Here is a 22,762-nt window from a genome sequence, read left to right as displayed (position 1 = left end):
TCTAATCTTCACAGAGGGAAGCCAGATTGACTTGACACAATTCATTCTTCATCAATAACTGTGCACACTGTTATTCACCTCCTTGTTTCTTCTAAGTGTCTTCAAAGAGTGTATTTGAGGAATCATGCCAGAATTTTTGACATTTGCATGATCCAGGGCTAAACACTACTGTAATGTCTCATTAAAAAAAATTAAATAAATTTTCATTCAAATTTATAGACAAAAAAATCTTTGGTATATCAGAAAATTATTGTTTAAAACACCTAAGGTATCCTATCTACTTTACAAAACAGACTTAAATCTAAAATGCACTAATCTTACTCCTTTGAGCATTTACTCAAATATGACTGTTCTAATTTAATTGTTTTTAGGGTTTTTAGGGTTTTCCTCACTTACTATCTACTTATACAACTATTTTATTCACACCATAAGTGAAATCAAAGTTCTTTTACAAGTCAATTAAAATGAACCATAGTTTCACTTTATGATGAGAACCATGATTTGGCATTAACGTAAGACTAGAGTCAGAATCTGAATTAGAGTTTTTATTGTATTAATCAAATCTGGCTAGTTCATGGTAAGGTTTATTTAGGCAAAAAATGTAAGACTAGAAACCTCTCCTCAGTATGGTTTCTAGTCAATGTATCAAACATATGAAAGAGAATAAAGAATGTCTCATTCTTTAGAGTATTTGAAATGGCCCATAAAGTCTCAGTTTCACAGAAGAAACTGGGTTTTTTCGCAGCAGTTTCTTTTTCTGTGAAATTGAGACTTTATGAACTGAGGCATGTCTGTGAAAATCATCTATGACATAATTTATACTCTTCCAACCAAATAAACAGATGGTAGAACGAAGAAGAACTATGTAAAACAATGTTTATAAAGTAGCAGACATTTGACAGGCTTCAAATTATATCCAGGGTACACTGATAGATGCTATTATCCATTACTGTGCTTTCTCTCACATTTTATCTAACGGCCAAAAGCCAAAAGAAAGACCACAAGCATCTAACCACAAAGTAGCTCTTATTTTCCTATTCTAGTCAGCAATTAGCTCACAGGAACAGAATTTCAAGTATTTCCAATGCCTGTAGTTAAAAATATGCCCTTTTGTAAAATGAAATGCAAATGTCATATGCTAAAAGCCATATTTGGGACTGCAGTCTTTGGACTACAAATATATATTCAATTTTCACAGTAGTTACATGTAAAATGTTTGATCATGTGCAACCCTTTCATAAACAGAAAGACTATTTCTTTTTAAAAATACATACCAAAACATGTAGACTCTAATGTAATGTAATTGCCTTCTGCTTTTCATGAAACGGAGATTTTCTGCCCTGTCTGCTATCAAATCAGAAACATGTGATGAGTGTGAGTTACCAGTTCAGGACTTGTATTTCATGACCATGCTGGTGTCTGCAACTGCTCAGTCTCACCACAAAGGATTGTGGCAATCAGACAGACACAGGTAACGTTCAAATGACAAGCAGAGATTTCTCAACTCTAAATCCATTTTTTAAGAATTACAGCTCATTTCCTGGTGTGACTCTCCTTTCACAGGTGGATTTTGTTAATAATTAATGTTAATATTTAAATTTTTCCTAACTGCTGCTCAAAGGGATCTCTTTCTTTAATGTCAGGAGAATATTTTTCTTTTCTAATTTAAACAAGCAACTACACAGACCCTCAGCTCAGCAAAACTAGGTAACTATTTTTAAGAAAGTAGCAGCAGCAAAACCAGGAAGAAATGACAGGCAGCAAATGGGCAGATAAAATTAAGCCAAGGACCTGGCACAACAAAGAAAACAAGAGGAATATAAAGTACAGAATGTTGATGATAACTTCCTTCTCCAGGTGATAGAGGAGTCAATGAAGACAGGATCTATGCTGCACTGTTCTCACCAAGATGAGGCTGGTGGCGAATGTGAAACTCAAGGGCAGCCTGGGCTGCTGTGACCATGAAGTAGTGGGGTTCAAGATCCTTATGGCAGCAAGGAAACACACAGCATGCTCAATACCCTTCAGGAGAGCAGACTCTGAGCAGCAAGGGATGAGGCTAGGAAAGATAAAATCCTGAGAGAATTAAATCTGGCCAGGGACACCAGGGGCAATGAGAAAAGGTTTTGTAGGTATAAGGGTGATAAAAGAAAACAAGGGAAAATGTGGGCCCTCTCTAGAAGGAAATGAGAGACATGGATATGTGGAATTTGGAGAAAAACAAGGTACTCTGTGACCTTTTTGCCTTAGTTTTCATCATCAAGCACTCCAGCAACACCACCTGAGTTGCACAAAGAAAAGTCATGGACTTTCCATGGGAGATGGAAGCAGCATCTGGCATAGGAAAAGATCAAGTTTGAGACCATCTTTGGAACCTGAAGGTGCACAAGTCCATAGAACCTGAGGAGGTGCATCCATCCACAGATCCTAGGGAACTGACAGATGAAGCAGCTAAGCCACTTTCCATCCTATCTAAGCAGTTGTGTCAGGCCAGTGAAGCTTCCAGTAACTGGAAAAGGGGAAACAAAATACCCACTTTTAAAAAAGAAAAAAAGAAAGATCCAGGGAACACAGGCCAGCCAGTCTCGCCTTTGTGCCTGGCAAGATCATGGAGGAGATTGTTCAGGAAACTATGCTAAGGTACATGGAAAACAAGGCAGTGACTGCTGACAGCCAACATGGCTTCACTAAGGGTAAATTGTGCCTGACAAATCTGGTGGCCTTTTACAACGGGGTTACAGTGGGGGTGGATAAAGTAAGAGTGAGGGATGTCACCTGCCTGGACTTGTGCATAGCATTCAACAAGATCCTGCATAATACCCTTGTCTGTTGCCTCTTTCTATGGTTCAATATAGCTGTTTATATACTGCTTCCTATCTAATTCTCTGGCAGCAATTCTGTACCATGCCCTACTTTTTGAAGTTAAATTATGTCCTGTAACAGGAATGCAGGAGAGATAGCCTTGTGATTTAAGAACTGGACTGGAACTCTATGGCTTGAAGGCACACAAATTTTGTCTCTGCCCTTCAGAAGGGTACTTAAATCTTCTCCTTTAGTAGTCGTATGGAAAATGTAAAGTGCCTCAAATGTATGTAAAAGGGTAAGTCAGTTAGCTGCCACATCCTTGCTATACAGTACACACAAAAGAAAAATCATAGAGAAAAATAATTTTAAATAAGGAAGAAAAAACCTAGTTGCTTGTAGTGTTGTCAAAAAAACATAGATAAAATACACCTAACAATTTTGAAATCCTGCAAAAATACAAGCCAATCCCTAAATCCTGTGAATGGATCTTTTTAGCAGTGGGATTAAAGCAACCAGAAATCCTGTCTGCACTATACTTCCACTCACAGAGCTTGGTACTTTAATGCCAGGATCAAAGACAGAAATCGAATCTGTGAACCTCAATTGCTTTTTCATCATCTGACTTGTAATATCAGCCTTGTTCTGGCCAGTGCCTGGGAGCTACAGGGATGATGTGAGATAGTGCCAGCGATCACATCCCCACAGAAGGCATTCCAGGGCAGCTGGGACGCCAAGGTGCCCAGCAGCCACAAGCAGTTTATTCTCAAAGCCTGAGAACCAGAAGCTATTTCCTTTCTTTTACTTTGCATTTAAGGATGACAGGAAGATGATAAACAGCCAAAGCCCAGACACATCAATATGCTAGCAGTACAAAAGCCCTTTGTGATTGACTGACAAAACTTAAAGAAGGGGAGGAGACCCTCTTTTTCTTCCATTGGGGATGGCTCTGGACAGAGACGCCTGAAATTTTAGCCCTCAAAAGCTTCTCCTGTTACCACCAGATCACCTTGCAGGTAAACACTTTCCTGGTTCATTGAGTCACTGTTACGTATCTGAAAAAGAATCTCCACTGAAAAGTGATAATGGTGGAAAAATACTCCCTATTGTACAGCTGTAATTCTTGTACTGCTTGTCTGCAGGCAATGCATTTCCTCTCTTGAGGAGGCTGTGCAACTGGATCCAGCTACATGTAAAGCAATCTGTTAAAACAAGGACAAGATTTACTGTTGGAAAGAAAAAGTTTAAATACATTCCAGGAACCTATGTACCATATGGCTAAAAGTGACTACACACGGTAAATTAAATTTAATCCCGTCACACTACATTCAAAAGTTTGTATTTTTCTATACAACAGTAAACTTACTGATTTAGCAAATGCAATGAACTATTTGTAATAATTGGTATTCCATTTTAACTCATAAAGAATTATTTCTGTAGGCTATTTAATTACTTTTAAAATAGTGCATGCACAGTACTAAAATCCCTATTTCACTTATTTCCTTGCATGCAAACTGGCATGTGTACCATACAATGTGGTAACAGAAACCATAATGCTTTTATAATTTTTTTTTTCCTTTCTTCCCTCATAGCTGTAAAATCATTAGTACTACTTAATCCACAGGAAACAATTAAGCAAGACATCTGAATTTAGTGTAAAAGGGGCTTTGTTTCTTTTTAAAAGCAGTGAAGCCCAACAAAAGAGAAGTCACATACTTTAAAGATGCTTTAAAGACTCTTCTTGACTTTTGCCATGTGTATTACCATTGAACAGACGTACCAGCATATCTCAATATAAAAAACTACAACCACAAAAAAGATAGGAAAAACAGCAACTAAAGAGAACATAATTTTCTTCCCTCACTGGCAGCTGAAAAAGCCTACTCTGCAGCCTTTCTGCAGACTGCAGGAATCAGGATTAGCATGATTTAACATAGGGAAAATGAAAACTAACCCAAGTTCAGCCCACACATTTAATAGTCCTCACTTGGACCTGACCTAACCACAGCTCATGCCTTCAAGAACAGAGCTAGTTTGAAGACATGTGTATAATACAATGAAATACCTGCCTACTCATTTAAATCCACTATTAGCTTTTAAGCTTTGAAAAATAAAGTGAAAAATAGTATACACCAGGACTGGCAAACTTCCTATAACAAGAAAGGTGGTTCAATGGATTGGTGGCAGTATCTGTCCTTTTTTCAAAAGCCAAAAGACAATGACCACATTTATTCTGGGCTACCATTTGATACAGATAACATTTAGGTACTGCTTAGGCATATAAAAACAGAGTTTTTATATGAACAGAGACAGCATGCTGCAAAAGCATGTAATGTTTCTCTGTTAGATCAAGAAGCAGAAACAAAAAAAGGAAAAAAATTACCTGACGACTTGCAAATTAGTTACTTTGACGAGTCACTGTACTTTTAAATTAAGTACTTCATCTAAAGAGCTTTGGTAAACCCAAAGAAAAAAAGCTGCACTACAGCCCTAACAATGCAACCACCCATCTTCTCCTACTCCTTTAATTACAGCTGGTTCATGGCTGGTCAAAATCCTGTTCTGCTTGGCCTCTTACTCCTTCACCTTCGATACTGTTCCATCTCTCCTCCTCACATTTCTCTTTTCTTCTCTGGTCAAGCAGTGCATCTGATAACAGGAGTAGGTCAAGGGGAAACAGCCAGTTTCCCAGTATAATCCATCAGTCATCCTCATGAGGATCCAAAGAAAAAAATATTTTGAAAGGCACTCAAGACTGCTTTGTTTTCCCACTGCACATAGCATAGGGAGCCTCCTCCCAGTCCTTTCCCTCCTTTTGGCTCCCAGCACCACTGCTTCCAGTCGATCACAGCTCTGGGAAAGCAATGCTAATCATCTGTCTCTTCTGATAGTGACAGTGTCACTGTGACTCTATCTCACCTTTCCTACACTCTCACCTGCTTTTCAGGAGACTGCAGAGCTGCCTGCTCGGATGGGGGGAGGCAGAGATGACACCCGCACAGCCTGGCACAAGGTAACAGTTGCTTTGATCTTACTGTCACAAGGAGTGTTTAAAATACTGTAAATATATTTATGTTTATCCTTTTGAATACCTAAATCTTGCAGTCTAGACTCTCAGGTTTGGTTCAGTTTCCCGTGGTGTATATGGACATGCACTCTGCACCTCCTCTGGGGGTAGGCACGGACATGGTGACATTGCTTGGCTTGGCACGACAGCCATCCCACAGCTGACCATAAAATAACAAACACAAGATTAAAGGCTGATGTGGTGTGCATTTCCTTGGGAGAAACTGTAAATACAACAGGCATCACCCAATCAACAAACATTATCAAAATGTCAGAATTTTTCTCTCAGGGTGTATTCAGAAAATTAGTCCAGTAACTCCTCGCGTCTTAAGATCAAGTCTGTTCTAGTAACATTTTGTTATCACAAACACATATTTGGAAGGCAAACATGAATATTAAATGCTACATTATAATCACTAAGCTAAATATATAGTTAGCACATGCTTTCTCAAGAAAAGGTACTAGAAAAAACTTGACAAAATTAATATTTTAACATTAACATAATGTAACATGACAAAGCTCTAATTTAAAGCAATACTTTAAATACTGTTAGCAAATTGGCATGTACATCTTGAAACACAGAAATAAATAATGGCAAATTTAAACCTTTCCAGTTCCAAAGATGCATCTCTAGGACACAAGAAAAGTATAAATACTTTCATTTTTCCTTCTGATATGGATCTAAAGAGATCACAGAGTTTACTAAAGTTTTGAACTTTATGTTACTGTAAAAGTTACAATAATTCTGTTTAGAACTTAAAAGGATATTTTCAAATGTTTCACATATTTTTTCCAAGCAGGAGAGCAGTTTGTTCTATGATGTCCTTTTCCTGTATTTTCCCTCCAAAAACTTTGGAATAACCCATAAAAATCAATACTTAAATAAATACATGTCCCTTTTGGGTTTCTTGCTTTTATTAGCAGAACACAAGGTAAATTTTTTTCATATCAAAGCCAAGAAATTGAAAGATAATATGGGTCATGTATGCAGAATAGGTTAGAAAAAAACTTAAAATCATTTAAATACCAATCAGTATTTCATTAATTCCAAACACTTAGCATCTCTCAAAATAATTTTAATAGGATCTCTAGGTAACTTTAAAGAAAAATATTAGCCAAGATGTACTCCACCTAGAAGAATGCAAGTAAGTTTGGTGCACAATGCCCTGCATAAAAAGTTGGAGAAAGGAAGCTCTGCAACATGAGTTAAACCTACACAAGATGAGAACTGCCTTCAATTTGCCTCTCTTGTTTCCCAGCTTCAATCAGATAGGTGCCTAAAGCTGAAGATGAGTCTTGGAAACAGGCCCTGGAGACATGTTAACAATCTGATTGTTGTAAGGTTCTTTTTAATGTAATGCTGGAATCAAAATGGATTTCTTCTGATTTTGTGAATACCGCTGTTGTCGTCTTCTTCCAGTACCACCCAAATGAATAGGTGAAAAATAATGACTTGCAGTTGAAAATATAAGAACACAGAAATTGCAAAACTGAGATTTTCTTATGGATATTATATAGTAGCCACTGCAAAAAATGAAGGTGCAAGAGTGTCAGGAGAGATTCACAAACCAGCTAAAGATGCCTCCCTTAATCCTGCTGGACACTGCAATTTTCCATCCTAAATACATTTTTTTTTAATAAAATCTCCAGGACCAGATATGCTTCTTACCTGCATGAAAATCTAAAATTATTGAGTTTTTGCAGTAATAAAAATATGCTTAAGATGCATCTTTATCATTTCTGAACTATACATGCATGTCCAGCAATAGCCTCAGGAGATCAGTCTCCCTCCCCTGTGAATGTAGAAGAATTCAGACCAGAGCTCTGCAAAACCCAGCAAACCACAAAATTTCCCTTCAAACCACACCCAAAAGTACTATATGGCACAGCAAGATTTAAGAGACAAAAAAAAACCACCAAAAAAACAAAAAAACTGAAATGCAGTGGAAGTCTGCTAAAAGATTATGAGAGAACTAAAAATATGCTTCATGAAGAGAAAAGAAATAAAAATGCTTTTTCACCTTTTATTCTATTGGTAAATGAACATGGATTATCTCACCTTTACCCATATTTACACTTGAACCCAGCCTGTACAAATCCAGCAGCAGGTCTCTGCCAGAAGTGCCTGAGTTAACCCAGAAGGTTATCTTCTCATCCCCAACCCCCTCCTGCAATCCATGTTCTACTTTTGCTCACACTAAATAAAGCAAACTGATATTTATAGCATTTCTTAGGAGGCTGGATGTTTTCATCTACTCACCAGGTCATCCAAAATACCTCAGAAATCAAGTTTCATGACATTTACCAAAACAAGGCTTTGAATCACTAACTTTGAGATGTTTATACAAGGATAGTAAAAAACATATAAACATGGAAAAAAATCCTCATCTGTTTTTTCCTTCTGATTTATTACATAATAATTCAGCAGCAGTGGACTTTTAACACACTCCTGTAATTCTACAGCAAATAGAAAAGACTCCAAAATAATCTTTATAAGAAAGGAGAAGATTATTTCATATTAAATCCATATAACAGCAACTCTGACTGTTAAGCTTGTTGCTTCTACTATAGAAGGAAAGTAGAAGTATAAGGGGAAAATGTCTTTCAAGCAGTTGCTTCAGCACAGAAGGCAGTTTATGTGATTAAACAAGAGACTGACATGGCACTGTTACCACACATTTTTAAAAGAAAATAAAGGCATTTTGAAATATCATGTTGAAAATACTGAATAAATTACAGGATATGTGTTTCACAGAGAAAGAAGAGCAAATAGCTGCAATTTGGGAGGCTAGAATTTCCTTAATGAGATAGCATAAAGGGCTCTGCAAACAAAAGAACCTTTCCCAAAGGTTTTCAGTGTCTTTATACAGGTTTCAGTACTCTAGTAGCAGTATATCACACTGCATCTGCATCTCTTAGGTGTTTTTTTCACTAATAATTTTTAATCAGCACATAATATATAATGGCATTAAGAGATCAAGAGCTTTCTGTTGTGAGCTATGCAAATCCTGAGTTATGAAAAACATGATGTCCTGCTTTGTGAAATCACAGCAGTAACTTCAGATTGTCTGAAATGACTGCTTCGGAAAATAACACTTTAGCATTGATCTCTAGAGAAGGCAGCCTTCATCACCAACTCATGATCAATCAATCATCAGAAACATTCAGCTTCCCTTAATAGCTGGTTTCAGCTCATAGGTGGAGCATTGCTTTCTAAGGTTCACAGCAGACAAATTAATGTGCATATTATGAGCTGGAAATCTATGGTCTGAGGATTAACTACTATAGCAACCAGTACTGTAGTCTGCCAATACATATACACCCATATTGCTGGATTTTCTAAGTTTATATGGATAAAAATTCTATGTGAGTATTCATTTATTGTACAGAAATTGCAAGTTTTATAAGTGGATTTCTTCAAGCACAAAAATGCACAGCCATTGCATCACCCTTACCAAAAAAATCCCTTGTATATTATCCAAAAAAACCAATTACACAATATTTATTTTACACATTGTTGAATCTCTTCTGCTTCTTCATTTCATTCTATCCAATTACTCTAGAAGAGTATTCTGGACAGTACCACGAATTATTCAAAGACAGAATGAAACTACAGTATAATCAAACCTTTCCACCCACAAACTGCAGTTTAAGAAACAATTAGAAGCATTAAAGAAAAATGTGCTTTTATTACAAGACACTAAGAATGGCCTCTGAGGACTGATCAAGTGACCTTTCTGCTGCCTCTTCTCCCTGAATGGAACTAGGGTTGGCCAGACTGTTAATATCCAGAGGTATTTTCACCCAGACCCCACTACACCTGGTTTCTTTAGGACAGTAGCACACTGTGAAGAAGTCCTATTCACAACATATCAGATGGCACAATAACATCAGATGACACCACTAATACTGGGTTTTTTGAGTAAGTAGTGAACACTCAGATCCAGTGGAGTTCCATATCACCTAAAAATTAATTCCTACAGATAATATCCTACAGGTACAAGAACATTCCTCTCCCCCTGACACACTTCTGCATCTAAGATTCTTGGGCTTCTTGAGCAGAAGAGGAACAATCCTGTTTCAACTGTGGCTGCCTATATGTGTGAAGTAAATATATGTATGTCAGATTCTGCTATGCTGTGTGTACTAGAGCTATCCACAAATGAGTAATGCATCTTAATTTCCCCACTTCCAGTGGAGCGGAGCAGAAGCATTTTGAGAAAAAACAGAGGTCCAAGTTAGAAGAAAAGTACCACAAGACGAGGATGGAAGAGAAGAAATAAAAAAGTACTGCACTAAAATGTGCTTCCTCTGTCTGTAAATATAACTCTTGTTACTTGTAAACCTATCATCTGCATTTCAGTTGCTTTTTTCCTAGTATATTCTTCTATTTTTTCCTGTCTCCTGACATGACCTTTTTTCTTCCCTCTTTGGTCACTCTCTCCTTCCTACTTCCTACTGTCTTCCTTTGTATGTTGCTTTTTTGAATTTACCTTTCACTGACTCTCCTCTCACTTCATCTGTTCTGGAGTAATTATTCCTGGTTCTTCCTGCTATCATTTCAGTTCTGTAACCTCACTTCTTCACTCCTGAGATTTAGCACCTTCTTGTCTTGTCCTGCAGCAATAATGTTTGAACAGTCCAGCAGAATTTGGGGAAAACTCCAGTGATATATAACACTGGTATGAAGTTATTTAAAAATGACCAAAGTCCATGTGAATGCTGTGGAGCATCTCTGTTCTCCATGCTTTCCCAATCAGTGCCACTGGCCCAGTCCAATGCAGCAACCATGTATCATGGTACAAGCTGTGCAAGGGAAATGATTCAGCTCAAAATTACCTGGAGCAGAAATAGCAGTCAAATTTAGTTAAACCTGGAGCTATTAGGAATGCAATGCCAACCAGGGTCACCTATAATAATTTTTAAGATCAGAAAACCTGATAACCTCAGGTAAGACAGTTTATATGAACTCAGAAAATAAAAGACTACTTTGCTTTTATTCCATGCAAGATTTGAATCCCAAGCATTAGTCAGACTTTCATGGCATAGAGGCAGACTTACATTAAGTCTCTTTTTAGAAAGGTTTTGAGCTTCAAATTACACCATATAGATATTATGATTTTATCTTTAATAATGAAAGACATTTTATATGATCTTGGTGACCACGGCTGCTACTGCTACCTTTGTTGACATTTTAGTCGGGTGAAGAGGACAAAAAGCCATTCTGGGAACAAATTAAGCACAGTGCAAAAGACAATTTTCTGATTTCCAGGTCAGTGAATGCTTGTTAAAAGTAAACAGTTGTATAGTCAACAGGAATACCTTCTACAAGTCAAAGAGATCTGACTTTGAATAAGCTGTTTACTCCAAAAGTATGAACATGATTTTGTCAGTTTGATGCACTTATGATTAAGAAAAAGACTGAAGTGATTTTGGGCCATTAAATAGGAAATGTAATTTAATGACTCTCCCAATTACTTTCTGCTTTAAATGACAATAGAGACAGGAAGAGTGCCTTCCCTGGGACTCCACACAGGATTTTTCCAAGGGCTGTCCCAAATCTTTCTGAAGGGCAGCAATTCACATACTGATTCAGAGAGCAACTAGCTCACAGTCACAGCCAGTCCAGACAAGTGGACAATTCTGAAGCCTGATTAAGTGCTCTCTCTGCTGTTTCTTCTACCTGAGCAGTTGACCAGACTCTGTGCATACCCAGAGGTATTTTCATCCAGAACCCCACTATACCTGTTTTTTTTAGGAAAGCAGCATACTGTAAGAAGTCCTACTCACATGACTGATTACACCAAGGGAAAAAAAATCGTCAAAAACTAGTCTGTGCCGATTATTTTTGACAAACTTGTCTTAGCACATTCACTGGTGTTTACAAATATATTCTTTCCCAAATAACTAAACTAAACTTGAGCCTCTGTTTTAATTCTGCTGTTAATACACAAAGACAAAAGGAATCAAATGTTGTTGATGATTGCTCAACAGGATATTCTATCAGCCTTGGCATGGAGTCACTATTTTAGAAGAGAAAGTGGTTTGGAGCCCATTCAACTGCCAGTGTTTCTGTGTCAGGTCAGGGAAAAATTCACCCAATCCATCTGGGCTCTGTGTCAGTTCTCACCTCCAAAGAGGCTACAGGAAAGCTGGAGAGAGACTTTTTACAAGGCCATGTAGTGATAAGACGAGGTATTGGCCTCAAAGTGAAAGAGGGTTGGCTTATATTTGATATTAAGAAGAAATTCTTTACTGTAACATACCATGTGGTGGTGAGTCACCAGAATGGTTTTCCTGACAAGCCATGGATGTCCCGTCTCTGGAAGTGTTCAAGGCCAGGTTGAATGGGGCTTTGAGCACTGGTCCAGTGGAACATGGCCCTGCTCATGGCAGGGGGGTTGGAACTAGATGACCTTGAAGCTCCCTTTCAGACCAAACTATTCTCTGTGATTTAACTTGCAGGTTCTCTCTAAAACACCACTTCATTACCAAAGACATAGATAGGAGACAATTAGCTTCCTCCAAGATCATAAAACATTTATAGTTTTGACCAGAATTTCAGTGCTCTGAGTTCGTTTGACCAGCATTAATGGAGACAGGTGTCTAACCTCAACCTTACAAGTCAAATTCTCTGAGGCTGTTATGGCTTAACTCAGGGATATAGAAGAAAATAAAGCAAGAAGACTGCCAATGCAAGGCTCTTAATATGTTATAGATGAAAGGAGGAATGCTTCTTCGAATCCCCTAAATTAAAAGCCCTCTTCTATCCACAGACTGTTCTTGGCCAATATCCGTAAGTAATGGAATTATGAAAAACAAGCTGCAGCTTCCAGAGTTTTGCAATTACCAGGGGATCATACAGCTTGAAGAACCATAGATGGCTGCACGCCGCAGACAATTCTAAGTCAAAGGGTTGCAGTCAAAGGTCACTTTAAAAAGCAACTTTCCAATTTCGGATACAATGAAGAAAATTTGAGAGATCTGGCATTTAAAGGGAAATAGGATAAATGACACACATATACATTGCAAACTGAGAAAGAAGTCATTAAAAGGAGTGTCTCATCCACCTCCCACTACTGTAAGCTTTAAAACATGAATACAATTCATAACTTGTGGAAACATGTGAAACAAGTTTACTCTAAAACTGAAAGAAGGTAGTTATACCTGCACACAAGTCAAATATTTGGTATTATTTAAGATTGCAATATTAGCTTTCCCTGTTCTCCTCTATTTTTACCAGAAGAGAAAATGTGATCTTCCTGCCATGAGCTCTTAAAAAGAGCCATGAAAAGCAGATTTCAGTTGTTTTCACACTATGTTAGATCTCCAGGGTCTTACCTAGGAGATTAAACTCCTTAAGTAATCAGTGTATTCTCCAGAAGACTCAACATTTCCCTTTTTAGCCCAATTATGTTCACAGCACCGGGTGATGCCATTGAAGCACTCTAGTCAATTCAGCTTGAATGAAGAATATAGAGAGGAATACCAAAAAACAGTAGGCTCTAAGAAACACTGTTCAAAACAATTTTTACAACATATATAGATATACCAGCAACATACCTGAAGAAGAACATGAACAGAGCAGCTGTGATGCAGAACAAAAGGACCTGCAAGAAGGAGAAAGAGTGTTATTACATAACACACTACTACTGCATGCTCTGGATCATGAAGATTTTATAACTTTTACTATAAATTTATTTATTTACTATAAATTTATTTATATTCTTGAGGGGCCAGAATGAAAGCTTGTCTGAGTCTACCAAAAAAGGACTGCCTAGTTTCTAGTGGACTTTGAATGATTCCTCTAAAAGCTTAAAAAAATGAAACCCAAACCAGGGTAGTAGGACAACAAATGGCAACACTTAAAAGCATCTATAATAAAAAGACCAAGCAATAAAATAATTATAAAACAACAGAATTTAAACAATAAAATATTAGAACTGAAATTTAAACATCATATTTTACTAGTCTTTGCTTCTGTGATTTATTCAAATATCATATTGCTAGTTCCAGTTTAAAAGGCACAGTGTTTAAAACATCTGTATAGATAGCTGCTTGTGCTGAACTGCTTTCCAGTAAGTTTGAGAGTAGATAATTCTATTCCAAGTGAACAGTACCCTTTCTAGTAGTTTACCTTAGTGCTAAGCTTACTTGGAACAATCCTGTTTTGCTCTGTATCATCAACGTGCTCATACAAGAGTGGTTGGGCAAACTAAGCAGCTCTCCAGCAATGAGAGGGGAACGTCCTACTTCTTCCTGCCATCCTCTCTGCTGGGGCTTAGAGCTGTTACCTCCTCATCATCAGCTGCACAGGGACTCACAAATGCTGAAGAAAATCTGCCTTAATCCACTCCATCTTTTCCAGGTACAGCTCACAAGTGAGAAAATATTGTTTTGCTCTAGATATATTGCCCCATATCCATACCGTCATTTTGGAGGCAAAATGCTTACTGACATATTGCAATCTTTCAGAAAACATTTGCACCTAATTTCGAGGGTTGAAGTTTTCATCACAAGAGAATACAGACAGCTTATGTGAGAAGAAATAGATGAGGTTGCAGAGGTGTAAAGTGGAAGGTTATAAACATGTAGAACACGAGGCTACTGCGTGTTAAAACAGATCAGAAAGTGTGGCAAAAACTTGCATAGGAAACCTTTACAATTACTTTCAGAGAAAAAAAATCTTACAAACAACACTGTTTCCCTGTTCTAAGCCCTCTGGCATGTGACTTAACACTAGGTCACATGAGACATTATAACACCTGCTATGTAAACTACCCATTTTTTCTTTTCCTTCATCAGTTTTATCATACTTTATTAATCTGCATCAAAAATATGAACATCTGAAATAATTTTATACAAAATTATTAGGGCAAAGGTATATGGAATATTTCATTTCAAACTAGCAGCAAAAACAGATAGCAGACTTGTTTTTAAACATAAATTCTATTCAAAAATATCTGCCCTATTCCTCTAAAGTTCAAAATGTATTTGATCAGTCACACAACCATAAGTTCTCTGGAGGTGATTCTGGAGATGCAGGGAGAAGGCGACTTGATAGCTGGGAATATTGGGAAATAAGTGAGCTGTGGCAAAGAACCAGTTTCCTGGACGACTGGGGGGGAAGCAGGAGATAACAAAACAAAAAACAAAACAAAACAAACCCACAAAAACCACGAAAACAAAAAAAAAAAACCAAGAAACAAAACAAAACAAAAAAAAAAAAAAAAAAAAAAAAAAAACCAACAAAATAAAAGTATGCCTTTGCATATTATAAACACTCCACTAAACAGTCTTTTTCTTGCTGTCTTTCCTTTTATTCCATTTTTACCATTTTCTTTTCCCCCCAGTAAGTTTGAAAACAATCTAACAAGTATTTATATGTATCATTAAGATGCCCTCTGAGCTATTTCTACTTCAGGCTAAAGCACAGCAGCTTTCTCTCCTTGGGAAACCAGGCACTGGACACAACACTACAGACTTGTCTCAGCAGCACTGAGTAGAATGGAAAGATCACCTTGTTCATCTTGCTTGCCTCCTATGCAGGAAGGGCCCTTTGCAGGCTCATGTTCAGCTTGGTGCCCACCAGGACCCCCTATTCTTTTTCAGAAAGCTGCTTTCCAGTGCCCCCCAGGATATGCTGGTGCCTGGGGCTATTCCTCACCAGAGCCATGGCTCATCCCTTTGTTGAACCTCATGAGGTTCCCATTTCTCCAGGCTATGGAAATCCCTCTGGTTGGCAGCACAACCACCTAGCATAGCAATAGCTCCTCCTAGTTTTGTATCACCTGCAAAGCTGCTGAGCACAAAGCCTCTTGGCCACTCCTCCAGGTCATCAATAAAAACGCTGCTCATCTGAGTATGACCTGCTGGGGTCTGCCACCAGTGATCAGTCTCCTGCTGGACTTTGTGCTGCTGACCACAGCCCTCCACACCTGCCAGTTCAGTTTTCAAGCCACCTCATCATTTTGTCTATAAACTATATCTCATTTAGCAAAATATGGAAACTAAAAATACTTAAGGCCTTGCCATCACCTCTGTAATTTCCAGATGTTGTACCAAACTTAAAAACAATCCTTGAAAAAAATACAATGTGGACAGCCTTGGGCAGGTGGAGAAGCAGGAACTGATACCAATTTTTGTACAGTGATTTCAGGGAATAGTAGACTGTCGATCAGACCACATCTAGCATCCACAACCACACTGCAATATATATCATTTGACACAGGCAGCTTATAACCAGCTAGATAACAAGATAAGAAACAACCAACACAATAATAAAGTAAATTAAAATTACTGGAATTTTTTCTTTGACAGATAACTTAAGGGAAGGAACAGGTGTAATTTTTCCTAATTTTAACACACCTTTGTCACATATTCATATGCTAATTAAGCAACTGTGACAGGGCTGCTCAAAAACACTACAGGAGAAAACTGTCATAGCTAGCAGTTCATTATCAAACCAAAAGGCATTTTAAGTGAAGTCACTAAAGAGGTTTTGCCTCCTCCTTCAATAATGATTTAAATGATGGAAAGTGATTGAATTGCCCAAAGTCAACACAATGGAATTGAATTAAAATAAATATGAAGGAGTTGGCAGGAGAAATCACATACATAAAAAGAAAAACAAACAACTGCATAGGCAAAAGTACAAGGAGTATGTACGTATACAGGAATATAAAAACTCCACATGTCACAAGTAAGTAGGAACACGCAATGCTGTAGAAAGCATTGTAAAATATTGTAAATATTGTAAAATATTGTAAAATAAAGACTCTTTCAGAATCAAAGGTAAGATGTTACACTAATAAGCAATCTCATGCTAGCAAAATCAGTGTTGGGAGCACCACTACTAAAGAAAAGTGTAAGCAAAACAGGGCAGGCCAGGAGATGATGATGGAAATAAAAGGCCTGTAGGGTACAACTGTTGGAAAACTGCTGAAACTATAAAAGAAGTAGTTTGTCATGAATGTGACAACTATTTTCATGTAATTATCATATACTGATAAATCTGTCTCATCAAGTACAGAAGAAGAAAGGCACAGTTAAATCTACAGCAAATAAAGCATTGGTTACCTAATAGAAAGAGGTCTCTCCAGGGTAGTGGTACACCAGAAAAAGTTGTCTGTGAGATTATGGAGTCTCCTTTATCAGAGATGCTTAAGGTCAGTAGAGGCAAAAAAATCCAAGAAATGCAGTGGGCATGTTTGGCAGGGTCTCTCCAATATTTACTCAGTTGAAGGACAGCAAACCAGACCCAGACTCTTCTACATTAAATTCACAGCCCCACATGGAAAGTCCAGAGACTGCCTTATCATAGCACAAATAAGGCAGAAACAGAAGAAAAATTATCATTGTGCTCCAAATCTAAGCTATTTTCAAAATAAGTCTTTTTTAAACTTTTCCCATTCTAGATATTTTTTTGTAATATCCTCAGTACAATATGCAATACCTATTTTAGTTTTTAAAATAGCCATTTTTTAAAAAAAAAGGAAAAATACTAAGGCCTACAGAAATATACTTCTAAATATTAAGTGAATTTAAGACTTCTATTCTATGAGCAGGAAGTCTCACTTGGGATTTTTCTTGCAGAGTCCATTACTTTTTGATTTACAATGGAAGACCAACACAATGTACTTGGCAACATACAGACATCAAAACTTTCCAGCTGAAGAAACAGATACAAGCAGAAAACCTGCATGTTGCTAATGAGAATGATATGCCCGAAATATTTTAACATCTATGAAGAGATGCCTGTAGGTTACAAGGAAAAATCCTTATGCTCCAGGACAGGTTAGCTTATTTGGTATGTGAGTACTTTAATTTAATCGATTACATTACATTACACTTTACTGTACTATGCTAAACCTTAATAAAAAGAATTAAAAATAAAAAGAAATTTGCTGACAAAACTGAAGAAGTTTTTTTCTTCCAGATCTCTATTGGCTGACAAAGCCAGTGTTTATTTTTTTCCAAGAACGTTTAGCCCTCATATAATCAGCAACAGGAAGTGACATCCGGCAGTACCCAGCACTGAGCACAAAACACAAAGCTCTGGGTGAAAGTGGTCACCACTTGCCCTGCTGACAGCAGCAGACCCAGTAACACCAGCAGAAGCAGCTCACAAATGACCTGCCCTCACAGCCAGATAAAAATCTTGGCCCAAAGAAAGGAAAAATAACACTGCTAAAACTATCAAAACTACTTGAGTCTTGTGTATTCAGGCTTTTCCCACACATTACTCAATCCTGAGGTTATGGGCATTTTCTTTAAGCATTTCCATTATAGTCAGATTTCCTGGGGTACAAAAGGTCTCTGATTGGAGGCTGCTGGTTCTTCTCTTAGAGCCAGAGTAGACTACGACTGAAGTCTGTGATAAAGGAACACAGACCTTATAATTAAAAGGAAAAGCACTGAAGGTACTTGTAATCCATTTAAGGAAGACAGGAGGAGGGAAATGGGCAGATCAGTGATATTAGCTGGTAGAAGCAGCATATTGGAGGGCAACTCCATAGTATTGGAGCTACAGCTCAACACTGTATAGTGCTACTACCAACTCACAGAAGACCTAAGGCAACTTCAACCACTGGCACATAACACCTGACTTCCAGGGCACTCAGAAAGCCTGAAAACCATCACCTTCCTGATCAACCACTTCGCAGTGTATGCGAGACCTACAGCTACACTTGATAAAAACAAAGTTACTACTGCTACGCCTAGATCCTGGAGGCTGTGTGCTACAGAAAACTGAACTGCCAGCTAAGGTCTGTCTGAGGGAAGGTTTAGTGGTAAAAAACATGGAAAATTAAAAATCCAGTTTAAATAAGACCCTTCAGTAATTAGCACTTGAGCCAATTTCTTCCAAAGTTACAAGATATACAACTGGGATATATATAACTAGGAACTTTGTACAGCTGGTTACAAACTTTTACTCTTAAAATGTATGATGCAGAAAACCCCAGCTATTTTGCATAGTTTTTTTATTCCTTAAAATAAAGACATTAATCCACAAAAGAGTTGACTGCAATCTCTGCTGCTAGAGGTCATAACCCCCTCTCACCTTTATACACACAGCTGAGTAGCAGCATGGTAACTGTACTATTATTATACCAGGGATCACGGAAGATGCTTCATGGAACTTTTGACTACACAAACTGTTTTTCTAATTTACCCCTACTTCAGACATGACATGAAGGATGATTTGTTGCACCCAAAAGCCATTCTGGTTTTTTTCCATACATATTATTTAGTCTAATACAAACCAAAGCATCACAAACAGTAAGCCCCCAAAGCTACACTTGCTTGTGGCTCCTATATTTTATTTCAAAATCTGTATTGACCTTATTAAAATGTTTTCTACAGTTCTTATCACTAAGATTATCTCTTAAGCAAACTCTCTTCTAAGATAACCAAAACAAATTAAAATAATGGAACTAGCCATGCAGTTTAATGTAATGGTCTTGTACTCCATGTCCCAGAAAACATATATGTATGGAATATCTCTTTTCCACCTGCACATTATATAACATCCTAATCAATTAACTGTCTTTATGAAATACATTGGTCAATCATTTCTAATAACAAAATAGATAGTTCAAAAAGTATGCAATTTTCTGTAATTTTCTAGTAGTCAAAAGGGATGGAAATCACAGTCTTTCCAAGTAACTACACAAAGATACCAGAAGTCATATCAAAATACACCCAAGACACCAAAAAGACTTTATGTAAAAGCAGGAGACACATCACCTTACATTCACCCTCTTAAAATCTGATCTGATGACCACTCTTACTAATATGAATTGTTATTTTTTACAATTATTTAATGCCTCAGGCAAGAAATTACTACAGCAAATGATTACCTGACGGAACTGGACACCATTAGCTGAGACAGCAGTTCGTATGTAACAGTTACATTTTCACCTATATGGGACTAAAAGGGAACTTCAGCCCAAAACCCAGGAGGTGCCAAGAGCATCAGCTTTACCTCTGAGATCACTGCCACAAACAGCACTTACAAGGACACCAGAACCAGCCACAAGGGACTTTCATGAGCACTGCATTAGTTCCCCTGATCTCCACAGAGAGCTCGAGAACTACCTACTCACTGTTCTTTCTTTCTATCCATCTATCTATCTATCTATCTATCTATCTATCTATCTATCTATCTATCTATCCTATCAATTTTTCTGTTCACTGTCCCAAGTAAGTAAAAATCTCTTGGGGAGTTCACTCATCCCCCACTTCTTCAACTCATGTCCTTTTTGGGCAAGTACAGCAGATTCTCCAGAGCACAACTCTAATCCCACTAGTTAGTGAGCTAAACATCAGGAGAGGCAGATGCATAAATTCAATGCCCAGGTTACACTACTTGCTATAAAACTAAAGCTGCCAGTATCGCGATGCTTTCAGCTTATTCAAGAGAAGACAGGGAGATGGCTGGAGTAGCAGCCTGCAGGAATAAAAACGATTCCATAATTTGTAGAAAAAACTCAAATGACAGCTAGAACCTGAAGTTTTGTCAAACTCATACTAGTAAAATGACAACTTTTTCTATGGTGACCAAGATTAACTACGAAATGTGGTTACACTGGTTTGTGTACACTTGATGCAGTTGGTGGTGAGATTCACCAGCCACTACTGAATAGTATCCAGCTGGATGATTTTATGGTCTCCTGCAGCATCAGCATTCATAAAAATAGTATTACTGATGAATATCTCTAAAACAGATGCACTATAAATATAAAACATGCATTTCTACTCACTTTAGAAAAGCTTCTGAATCTGCTATTTTAATTTAAATTTCAGAATTGAATAAAATATATAGTTCAGGTCTGTCAAATGATTTATTAAAGCTGCAGTGAAAATACTGTGAAGACTGAAAGGAAAACATACTCCCAAATCCTGCAGCAGCTCCAGACCTACTGCAACCCTCCAGCTCTTTATGTCTGACTCCCTTGCTCCTCTCTCCAAGGCCAGTGCTGTATTACAGATGGCACCTTAGAGCACCCAACAGTGCCTTAGACAAGGCCAGGGTCTTTTCAAAGACCATTTCTACATTTAACCACAAGCTCCTTATTTCTCAATCCCCCAGGGAGAGAGAAGGAGCCAAGGGGGAATGCAAAGTGCTCTGATTTTCTTCAAGCACGTACAGATCAGGAACAACCTAAACTCTGAGTCCAAGATCCAACAGCTGTAAGAGAGCACATGACACCACCATCAAACTGTGACATTACTGTCTGTACCTGCTGGGTTGGCACTGTCAAGTTACTGTCAAGTCATTTAGAGTCTCTTCTCTTCTACAGACTAATCAGAAATTGTGATTTACTTTTTATTTCTTAATTGCCATTTAAATCTCTTTATAATATCACTTATTTTTCTATTAGGAACACTCTGCAATTCCTAAGAATTGCAGCAAGCAGCAAAAATGAACTATTCCGTTCTTAGTGTGGCTGCCACTGCTTATTGAAGAAGTCACACAGTTCCTGTACAGAAATGTCATTAATGAAGTTTTTTTAAAAATATATTTTACATTGAAAATGGGTTATTTGGTTTTGTATGAAAGCATAAGGACTTGGCTGTCCTTCAGCAAGCTCAAACTTCTAGTAATCCCAAAGCCAACTGGAAATCCTGAAATGGGGGGACATCCCTCCGGTAATTTCAAGGAATGCAATGTTTTACCTTCTTTTTATAGTTGATCCTCTCAAATGAAAACCTTTGTAACAACTTAGCTCCTACTCTAAGTGAAATGCAGCATATCTGGGGAGAACTTCAAGAGCTATGAAAAGTAATGGCAAAAACTCTTGTCATACCCATGGTCATCCATATAATGATTATTTTCCTAGCTGAAACTAAATAACTTTTGAAGCAACACTGCTGCTGCTTTAAATTGATAGGCTTTATGAAAACACAGAAAACAAATTGTCAGGCACTTACTGGGCACAGGGCCAGTTCAGCTACACCTACAACACTCAGCTGTTAGAGGCTCCTGATTTTTTTTTTCTGTCAGCAAGTCTGAAGCAATCTCTGGGCTGATAAGATCAAAAGAAACACTAGTATGTGTTATTAAACAAGAGATTATATAGATTCTTGTTAAAGCACTGCTGTTGGATCACGATTAAAAGATTACAATTGGCAAATGCAAACCATAACTGAGCCAAGACCAGGAGCACCTGCCAGTTCCAGAAGAACAGCAATGAATAAAAAAATATTAAACCCTTGATTTTCTAGTTCACAAATTCCACATATATATATTATATACATATTATACATACACAAACATACCTATAACTAAGCATTTCAGCATTCTGAAATAGCCTGATACAAACAACATAGTAAATTCAACCAGCACGATTTGAACCTCCCTCCATTATAATTTTGACAAATAAATGTCAATTAGTTGTGACTTGTTCAAATTATACTAAAAAGGCAGAATTAGTGATATACTTGAAATACAACACCCTATATGAAAACTACAAAAGCATTAACATCTCTAAGTATTAAATCCGCATGTAAGCCAAAATTTAAACCTGGTTACTCATCCTACAAGAGCTTTACAAATGTAGTAAATACTAACAACCCAATAAATTTTCTTAGTAGTCTGTGCAGATGCCTTGTATTAGGCTTCTGAACATAACACTGCTTAGCTTATGTTACAAATATTATCCAGGATTTCATCTCCACCACAAGAATTTCTGCTTATCTGTCTCTTCTTCTTCCAGAGCTCACAATTTTGGCAGTTTTCATTAACATTGTGAACTACATGCATTGCTTTGCAAGTAAGAGCCCCCTTGAGAACGTGAGGAGGGGGAATAGCTAAACTGATAAACTAAAATGCCTCCCACATTTCCCTAGATAGGAGCCTCTACAATGTACAGCTGACACTGGCTGTCAT

The 22,762-nt window shown here is 37.5% G+C and overlaps 1 protein-coding gene across 1 annotated transcript in view; it reads right to left on the bottom strand.

Annotated features, from left to right (window-relative positions):
* TMEM135 (transmembrane protein 135) overlaps positions 1-22,762 on the bottom strand; it is a 153,146-nt gene that overhangs the window by 44,384 nt on the left and 86,000 nt on the right. Inside the window, exon 6 of the mRNA XM_056489387.1 lies at positions 13,432-13,478. Coding sequence (XP_056345362.1) covers positions 13,432-13,478 — 47 coding nt within the window. The remainder of the gene's footprint in view (positions 1-13,431; positions 13,479-22,762) is intronic.

The sequence above is a fragment of the Oenanthe melanoleuca genome, chromosome 1, assembly GCF_029582105.1.
Source record: "Oenanthe melanoleuca isolate GR-GAL-2019-014 chromosome 1, OMel1.0, whole genome shotgun sequence".
Taxonomy (NCBI): domain Eukaryota; kingdom Metazoa; phylum Chordata; class Aves; order Passeriformes; family Muscicapidae; genus Oenanthe; species Oenanthe melanoleuca.
Note: the sequence above shows the minus strand (reverse complement) of the source record. Positions and strands in the feature narration are given on the sequence as shown.